This window comes from Staurois parvus, unplaced genomic scaffold (assembly GCF_062004578.1).
Source record: "Staurois parvus isolate SC_StPar_1 unplaced genomic scaffold, SC_StPar_1.0 ptg000498l, whole genome shotgun sequence".
In the NCBI taxonomy this organism is placed as follows: domain Eukaryota; kingdom Metazoa; phylum Chordata; class Amphibia; order Anura; family Ranidae; genus Staurois; species Staurois parvus.
The window spans coordinates 14,172,777-14,182,881 of record NW_028318294.1 but is presented as its reverse complement, the minus strand read 5'-3'; the positions used below and the strand labels follow the sequence as shown (position 1 = coordinate 14,182,881).

Here is a 10,105-nt window from a genome sequence, read left to right as displayed (position 1 = left end):
AAAGCGCTGTGTAAATTGAACTGAAATAAATAATAAGTTCACTTCAATGCGTATGTCAGACAAAATAAAACATTTGTAATACATGCACATATTCCTATGTGTTTTTGTTCCTTACCCCTATGCGCCCCAGGAACACATATGTGTGGTGGCATAAGGGTGGGCTTTAACGCTCACATGCCACACATATGTGTCCCTGGGGGTCCAATGTTTATGTGCTGGGAGTTCGCTTACTGCATGCTCACAGTACAAAGACCGGGCTGCTGAAGACAGCTCTCAGTCCCGACTAAAGATTGGTAGCCAGTGGGATTGGCTTCCGATCATGTGACCACTGAGACAGCCAATCACAGTGTTCACATAATCGCCAATCCTTCCAGCCCCCTTAACTTTTAAAAGGGAAGCCAGGGCAGGAAAGGGTTAAAGACCCTTCAAGTACAGAGCAATACTTGCAATGTTCCACTCCGCTCCTAATTTCCTATTGTGGTCTGACAACGCACATCAAACAAAAATCTTCCCCAAAAAATATCACCTTTTTTAGCACAACCCCCCCCCCCAAATCCCCCCTCCTAGCACAAATCCTCTTCCCCCGTCTCCCCTTTCCAACACAAATCCCCACTTCTAGCATCCTCCCCTACCCAAATTTCTCCTCCTAAAACAATTCTTATCTCCTGCTGCCGCAAAAATACGGTACCCTCAACACAAACCCCCTCCTCCCCATCTCTTCGTGGCCCCCCCCACTTCACATGATACCATGGTGCCCAAGGCAGCTGCCCCTCCTGTCCACCTCTTACTCCGGCCCTGGAGACGGTTGACTCATAGCTGCGAGCAAAGGTACCATGGTGCCCAAGGCTGCCGCCCCTCCTGCCCACCCCTTGTTCCGGCCCTGGAGACGGTTGACTCATAGCTGCAAGCAAAGGCAAGAGGAATGCAGAGGGAGGGGGATTTGTCAGCCTATGCAGACAAGCTGCAGCTATGAATCAGCCGTTTCCTTCATTGCTGTTGTCAGATCGGCCGCAGTAGGAGGGAAGTGGGGCAGGCTGGACCTCCTAACTAGGGATAGAAAGCAGTACATGTACTTTGTCCCATAGGGGGCAGCACTAAAATAAATAAAATGTAATGATAGCTGTACTTTATTAGACTCCAAGTTATTGCTGTGATTTACATACACTGTAAGCAGTATAACACAAACATAAAAAAAAGACGTTTCAACCGTTAAGTCAATCTAGCATTTTATTGCTTTGTTTGATAACCTATTATTTTCCATAGTGGAGACACCTTGAATAGATGACGTTCTGGGAGGCGGTAGACATTTTTATTACTGATAGACATCATAGAAAATCTATTGCAAGTATTGCTAGATATAAACTAATTGCACTTTTTATTCTGAACAGTTACATTATTGGTGTCACACAAACATACATTGGGGGGGGGGGGGAGAATTCTGCAGAATTCCCAGCAGAACCGAAGACCGGTCACACTGGTTTCTAGAAAGGGTTGTGCAGGCAAAATATTGTGCCATTATAACCTACTAGGGCTGTTACTGAGCTATGTTTCCAAAATCCATGATTATACGACTTTCTGTAATCATCAGATATTTTCTGCTAGATCTGTTGCTGAAAATGATATTGTATAAGGGTCACCATACACATTACAATCTTTGTACAACCAGCTTAAAACTCACCACACAAGATTGTACAATCTTGTTTAGATCTACCACCAATTACACTATATTGCCAAAAGTATTGGGCCAGCCCTCCATATCATTGGATTCAGGTGTTCCAATCACCTCCATGGCCACAGGTGTATACAATCAAGCCCCTAGGCATGCAGACTGCTTCTACAAACATTGGTGAAAGAATTGGTCGCTCTCAGGAGCTCAGTGACTCCAAGCGTGGTCCTGTGATAGGTTGCCATAAGTCCATCCGTGACATTTCCTGGCTACTAAATATTCCACGGTCAGCTGTTTGTGGGATTATAACAAAGTGGAAGCAACTGGGAACAACAGCAACTCAGCCACCAAGTGGTAGGCCACGTCACATGACAGAGCGGGGTCAGCGCATGCTGAAGCGCACAGTGCGCAGAAGTCACCAACTGTCTGCAGAGTCAATAGCTAAAGACCTCCAAACTTGGTGTGGCCTTCAGATTAGCACAACAACAGTGTGTAGAGAGCTTCATGGAATGGGTTTCCATGGCCGAGCAGCTGCATCCAAGCCTTACATCACCAAGTGCAATGCAAAGTGTCTGATGCAGTGGTGTAAAGCACGCCACCACTGGACTCTAGAGCAGTGGAGACATGTTCTCTGGAGTGAGCAATCACGCTTCTCTGGCATCCTGCTTGACGTGTCTGGGGTTGGTGGTTGCCAGGGGAACGGTACTTGCCTGACTGCATTGTGCCAAGTGTAAAGTTTGGTGGAGGGGGGGATTATGCTGTGGGGTTGTCTTTCAGGGCTTGGGCTTGGCCCCCTAGTTCCAGTGAAGGGAACTCCTAAGGCATCAGCATACCAAGATATTTTGGAAAAATTCATGCTCCCAACTTTGTGGGAACATTTTGGGGACGGCCCCTTCCTGTTCCAACATGACTGCACAGCAGTGCACAAAGCAAGGTCCATAAAGACATGGAGGAGCGAGTTTGGGGTGGAAGAACTTGACTGGCCTGCAAAGTGTCCTGACCTCAACCCCATAGAACACCTTTGGGATGAATTAGAGTGGAGACTGTGAGCCAGGCCTTCTCATCTGACATCATTTCCTGACCTCACAAATGTGCTTCTGGAAGAATGGTCCAACCTTCCCATAGACACCCTCCTAAACCTTGTGGACGGCCTTCCCAGAAGAGTTGAAGCTGTTATAGCTGCAAAGGGCGGGGCCAACTCAATATTGAACCCTACGGACTAAGACTGGGGGGCCATTAAAGTTCATGTCCATGTAAAGGCAGGCCGACTAATACTTCTGGCAATATAGTATATACCCACTTGAAGAACAAGCCTTTTCTGGTACTTTTTTGTTTACATGTAAAAATCAGTATTTTTTGCTAGAAAATTTCTTAGAGCCCCCAAACATTATATATTTTTTACAGCAGAGGCCCCAGTAAATAAATTTGTGGATGCTGCCATTTTTTTATGTCACATGATATTTGTAAGGCGGTTTTTCAAATGCAATTTTTTTGAAAAAAAAAATCACTTTTTGGAATTTTAATGCAAAAAAACCCAATACATAACCCAATTCTTGATAAAATATAAAAGATGATATTACGTGAGTAAATAGATACCAAGCATGTCACGCTTTAAAATTGTGCACAGCTGTGGAACGGTGTCAAATAACGTAAATTTTACTATCGATAGGCAACGCTTTAAAAACCTTTACAGGTTACCACTTTAGATTAATGCAGGCCATAGACAGTTCGTTTATGTCCGAAAGAATAATTCGCCGATTTTTGCACTGTTAGTGGGGCAATGTCATCAGCCGATTTTCGCGGTTCCTCCTCATTTCTTTTGTCGGTCATGCTGGAAAATGTGCGAAGAATGGCCGATTTTCGCAATCATTGGTGGCAACAGAACGACCGATGTTTAGTTTTTCGGACAAAAAAATCGGCTGATAACAGAAGTCTACTGCTAGAATTACTGCCTGTGATCTGATAAGTCACATATGTGGGGCGATTGCTGATTGTGTGTGTGTAGGATTGACACATGTGTTCGCCTTTGCGCACAAGCATTGGGGGGCTGGACGCTTTCAACCTTTTCAATTTTTTTTTTAATTTTTACACCGTCGCTTTATTTTTTTGGTTTTTCGGTCACTTTTATTGCTGTCACAAGGAATATAAACATCCCTTGTGACAGCAACATTCAGTGACAGGTACTCTTTATGGAGAGATCTGTAGTCAATAAGACCCCCAATCCCTCCTCTGCCTTTAAAAGCATTTGATCACACCAAGATCGACGTGATGGAATCCTTTTCATTTTTAAAAATGGCGCCATTTACATCTGGGGAAACTGGAAGTGATGTATGCTCCTATATCATAGAGCAGGGGTGGGCAACTGTGGCACTCCAGCTGTTCTAAAACTACAAGTCCCATGATGCATTGCAAAACTGACAGTTACAAGCATGACTCCCAAAGGCAGAGGCATGATAGGACATCAAATGAAAAGGATTACAAGCATGACTCCCAAAGGCAGAGGCATGATGGGACTTGTAGTTCACCAACAGCTGGAGGGCCACCCCTGTTATAGATGCAAACAGAGCAGTTCCGGTCTTTGTTCACCTCTATGATCAGCGGCAGAAGTGTCGGGTGGACGATCGAGTGTTCTGGTGGAACGGGATCGCCCGAAAAATCTGCGGAAGGCAGCGGGGGGAGGGGTGACATCCCCTTCTACTGCTTGTAAAGGTGATCCAGCAGCTAGTTAGCCGCTAGGATTGCTTTTACAATCGTATGCAATAAAAAACATTAGAGGGATGATGCCTGTGAGCATCATCCCAGTATAACCACTTGAAGTCCAATGATGTACCGGTACTTTACTGGTCTGGAAGTGGATGTAGTACAAGGGCCTGCCTGATTGGATACAACTTGCTTGGTTAGATTACGATATTCGTTTTTTTTCTGATTGTACAGCCAGATTGTAACTTGTTAGGTAACCCTCAGATTTACCAAAACTAAGAAGTATGAGGACCCACCCAATGTATCCAACAAAAAGGTTACAGATATACATTGCAGTTTGTATAGTGAGCTAAGTGGCACAAAGATCAACCAATAATATTGGAGGAAGGGGGATATACTAGTTATATATTATATGCAGCTTGTTCATTCTATGTTTGGAACTTTTTGGTGAAGGTAAAAATGAAAGCAATACATACAGATTTTTTGCTTTCTCCTGTTCATTCCTGGCATTATATCTGACGCAATGTTTTTGATGACTATATGAATGGTTGTCCTATCAGAACAATGTGTTGCTTTTTTTTTTTTTCTTACAAGGTTTGGCTACATTAGTGCTGAGTAGTACCAGGACAAGGTTGTCCAGTGCTCAAGACAAGGATGTGGAGTTGCAACCCCCCTCCCCTGCTGCTAATTAAAGACGTATCATGGGCGTACCGCCCCGAAGACATTCTTTACCCACCATCAGTGGTGTCCCTAGGGGGGTGCGGTTGGTGCGGGCCACACCACGTGACACCATCACAGGGGGTACAGGAGCAGGATGCCAGCACAGTGACAGCTGCCCCCACCCCGGTGTAGTAAGTATCCCCTGAAGCAACTGTGCATGTGCCGGTTTCAAGCCGAAGAAGCCGATTGCCGGCTCTGTGCTAAAGTCAAAGATTGGCTTCTTCGGCCTAAAACCAGCACATGCGCAGTTGCTTCAGGGGATACATATCTTCAAGGGATACTCATTTTACCTCTACATCGGCACCGCTCCTTCCTCTCTGGAGGGGTGACACTACGTGTTACAGCACTGGGTGTCACCAACCCTTGGGATGCCTCTGCCTGCGATGGTCTAACTTCCCATGGTTCACATGTGTGTGCATGGCCAATTGTATGGTATGTTTTTAATGTCGGCTGTGGGTTGTGGTGGATAGTGGACAAGGTGTGACAGCAGTCAAAGCAGACAGATCAGCCACTGATCTTAAGTGTGCATGGGGCGCGTTCCCCTCCTGCATGAGGGTGCTGCACCCAGGGCGGCTGCCCCTCCTGCCCCCCCCACTTGTCCTTTCCCTGGTGTTAAGTATTTTTCTATACTAGGAATTCAACCTATTAACATGTTTGTTTGTTTTTTTTCTTTTTATCTTTTTAGGGGGAGGATGCAAGAGCAACAAAGAGATACAAAAACACAGGTAGGAAATACATACTACATGCAGATAATGCCCCAGGTGGAAATCTAACCCAGACCACAGTACTGCAGACCACATAGCTGCTATGCTGTTTAACACAACTCTTTAAAAGGTAAGAGCACTTTAACTGCTTCCCCACCGCTGTATAGCAGATATACTGCTGCACGGCGGCACGGGTGTGCAAAATCATGTATATATACAGTGCGTGATTTTGCATTTCCGGGTAGGGGGCGCCTGTGGATGTCAGTCACCAGGTCCCGGCCGGTGATTACCCGCCGGTGCTCGGTGATTACCAACAATCACAGACGGGGAGGAGGACTGTTTTGTTTACAAACAGTCTTCTTCTTTGTCAGCTCGGGCACACTGCACAGCACAGTCATCCCGATCAGTGTGCTTACAGTGAAGCACACACCCTGCCCCCCTAGTAAAACACTCCCTACACACAGTTAACCCTTTGATCGCCCCTCACATTAACCCCCTCCTGCCCAGTACCATTAGTACAGTGTCAGTGCTTTTTTTTTAGCACTGATCTCTGTATTGGTGTCACTGGGGATGTCAGTGACACCAAATTAATTCCACCTCAGTGTCAGAATGCCCACTGCAGTCCCACAGTCCTGCTAAACGTCGCAGATCGCCGCCATTAATAGTAGGGAAAAAAATAAATCCCAGTTTCTATAGCGCCATTTGTAAATGCTATAACTTTCACATAAACCAATTAATTTGCACCTATTGGGATTTTTTTTTAGCAAAGATATGTAGCGAAATACATTTTGGCCTAAATTTACGACGAAATTTGATTTTTAAAATTTTTTTACTGGACATATTTAATAGCAAAAAGTCCAAAATATTGTTTTTTCTCGAAATTATTTTGCTTATAGCGTAAAAAATAAAAAGTGCACAGGCGATCAAATACCACCAAAAGAAAGCTAAAAAAAAGAAAGTAAATTTCATCAGGGTGCGGAGTTACATGACCACGTAATTGTCAGTTAAAGGAATGCAGCGCCGAAACCAGGGGCAGACTGACAACTCATGGGGCCCCCAGGCAACAGGGGATCATGGGGCCCCTGTGTCCTTGCCCAAACTCAAAAAAGCCTATGAAAAAGGTACCAGGGGCATCTCAGTGCCCGAGTTTCCAAATGGTCAGTCCGCCCCTGTCCGTAACGCAAAAGATGGCCTGGTCAGGAAGGGGGGAAATCCTCAGGAGGGCAAGTGGTTAAACAAAATGCATTTATCATTTTGACTCCTTCCCCTGACCCAATGAACCCACCCTCACCCAAGGATACATACTTACCTGCATCCAACAGCTGTGAGTCTGTTGTTTGTTTACACTTATCAGGCACTTCTTCAATGTCCTGGCCGTACCTACCCATTAGTGCTCTATGCACTTCTATAGGGCTGTATCTTGAGGCTGGAGGTGATTGGAAGCCCACCCATAGATGTTTGTGAGGCTGTAATGTGCAGGTGCGGCCAGGGCAGTGAAGGCTTGTGCTGCTGGATGTAAACAAACAACAGAACCGCAGCCATTGGATGTAGGTAATTATGCATCTGTTGAGGAGGATGGTGGGTTAGGTTAGGTCAGGGAAAGGGGGCCTGAAGGATAAGTGCACTTTGATTTAAAGTGCACTTAGCCTTTAAAGGCAACTGCAGCCAATTTTTGTTTTTCGTTTGGGACAGAATTGGAAAGGGTTGGAACCTCTGTCAGGTTTTCTCTGCTGTTTCTGCAGCCCAGGGGTCTCCAAACTTTCCAACGAAAGGGCCATTTTACTGTCCTTCAGACTTTAGAGGGGCCGGATGTGCCCAGTTGGAGTAAACAATGTCCAATCTTTGGTATTAGGGGGAGACATAGTTGCTGCCAGTGGGTGGAATAGTGCCCAATTCTTGGTGTCAGTGGAAGGAATTATGCCCCATCATTGGTGTCAGTGGAAGGAAGTATGCCCCATTGTTGGTGCCAGTGGAAGGAATTATGCCCCATCATTGGTGTCAGTGGAAGGAAGTATGCCCCATTGTTGGTGCCAGTGGAAGGAATTATGCCTTATCATTGGTGTCAGTGGAAGGAAGTAGGCCCCATTGTTGGTGTCAGTGGATTTAACATGGTTTCCTATGGGACATATCCACATTTATGCATTTTCAGCCTTTGCATTTTTGGAAAGGGTCAGGGGCTTTCTTTCCCACAGCAGATTGTGTTTCTGGTGGAATAGACTTCATTGGAACCAAGTGTTAGGGTTTTGATGCCCTTTGTGATGTGTTTTTTTTTTGCCAATAGGAAAGTATTTAGTGCAACTTAGATGCACCTTTGATGCGACTCTGAGGGCCTGTACATTCTCTGGCATTCAAGTCAAGTCGCAGTGAGTTTGAAAAGCTTCCTGCACTACTCTTTTGCAACTTTGAGTGCCAGAGAGTGTAAAGTCACATCAAAGTAGTTGAAAAGGTTCCTGAACAAGTCTGATGTGACTTTGAGTGCCAGAGAATGTAAAGTTGCAAGTCTCAACAAAGTCGTGCTCAATACTTTCCTCTTGACAAAAAAAAAAGTGAAACATATCAAAATTGTGTGTTCAAAAACACAAATCGCACTGGAAAAACACATCAAACGCAACACGGATAGGTGTGACCCAGGCCTATAAGTGAGGTGAAATCAGGAACACAGATGACGGATAAAACAGGACAGAGGTTCCTACCCATCCTCACTCAAACCAAAACAAAAAAAATGGCTGGAATTGAGCCGTTTCCTATAGGACTAGAGTGGTGGGTGACGCCATGCCTTTCTGGATGTCTATTGGTATAACAGGAAGGTGTAGGCTTGTCTTGGTTGTGGTTCTTCTTGGCGAATCATCATGGAGGCCATCAGCAGACAAGGGAGCGGTGATCAGATTATTTTCTGTGTTTTCATGTGATCTCGGAGCAATCTCTTCTGTGCTGGAGCTGAGTGCCAGATCATGTGGAAGCTGTTGTGGGTCTTCCAAGGAGTACGGTGGAGGCTCGTCAGTGGGAAGGTATGATCCTGAGGTTCCTGGTACCACGCACTCATCATAGCTAGAGAAAGCAGACATTATTGTTACTCGCATTGCAACAAGAAATGACCCTTCAATGATGAATACTAAAATCTGACCTGCTAATGCAGGGGTCTCCAAACTGCGGCCCGTGGGCTGGATGTGGCCCTTTGCTTGCTTTTATCCAGCCCTTGTGGTACTTTTCCTTCCACTGATATGAAGCACTATTCCTACCATTGATACCAATGATGATATGCTATTCCACCTACTGACACCAACAATGGGGCACTATTCCTCCTACTCACACCAACGATGGGGCGCTATTACTCCCACTGACACCAACGATTGGGCACAATTCCTCCCACTGACAACAATGATGGGGCATTGTTTCTCCCACTGACCCCAACTACAGGGCGCTGTTCCTCCCATTGACCCCAACGATGGGGCACTGTTCCTCCCACTGACCCCAAATACAGGGTGCTGTTTCTCCCACTGACCCTAACTACAGGGTGCTGTTCCTCCCACTGACCCCAACGATGGAGCACTGTTCCTCCCATTGACACCAGCGATGGGGCACTGTTCCTCCCACTGACCCCAATAATGGGGCACTATTGCTCCCACTGACCCCAACAATGGGGGGCTGTTCCTGCCACTGACACCAGCAATGGGGCACTGTTCCTCCCACTGACCCCAACGATGGAGCACTGTTCCTCCCACTGACACCAGCAACGGGGCACTGTTCTTTCCACTGATACCAGAAATGGGGAGCTAATTATCCCACTGACAGCAAAGATGGGACACTGTTCCTCCCACTGACCCCAATGATGGGGCATTGTTCCTCCCACTGACCCCAATGACGGGGCATATTTCCTCCCACTGACCCCAACAATGGGGCACTGTTCCTCCCACTGACCCCCAACGACGGGGCACTGTTCCTCCCACTGACCCCCAACGACGGGGCACTGTTCCTCCCACTGACTCCAACGATGGGGCGCTGTTCCTCCCACTGACCCCAATGACAGGGCGTTGTTCCTCCCACTGACCCCAGAGACGGGGCACTGTTCCTCCCACTGACACCAGCAGCAGGGCACTGTTCTTCCCACTGATACCAGAAATGGGTAACTAATTATCCCACTGACACCAAAGATGGGGCACTGTTCCTCCCACTGACCACCAAGCCTAGAGTACTGTTTACTCACACTGATGCCAGGGCATTTTGTACTCCCCCTGGCCACAATCTGGCCCCCCTAAAGTTTGAAGGGCAGTAAACTGGCTCTTTGTTTCTAAAGTTTGGAGACCCCTGTATTAAT

General features: G+C 46.4%; 1 protein-coding gene across 4 annotated transcripts in view; it reads right to left on the bottom strand.

Moving 5' to 3' along the window:
• Nucleotides 1–1,111: 1,111 nt before the first annotated feature.
• The window catches only part of BEAN1 (brain expressed associated with NEDD4 1), a 43,103-nt gene continuing 34,109 nt past the window's right edge, over nt 1,112–10,105 (bottom strand). For all 4 annotated transcript variants that reach the window (XM_089689830.1, XM_089689829.1, XM_089689831.1 and 1 more), the window contains one exon: nt 1,112–8,838. In XM_089689830.1, the coding sequence (XP_089545956.1) occupies nt 8,535–8,838 (304 nt within the window). In that variant the 3' untranslated portion in view covers nt 1,112–8,534. The remainder of the gene's footprint in view (nt 8,839–10,105) is intronic.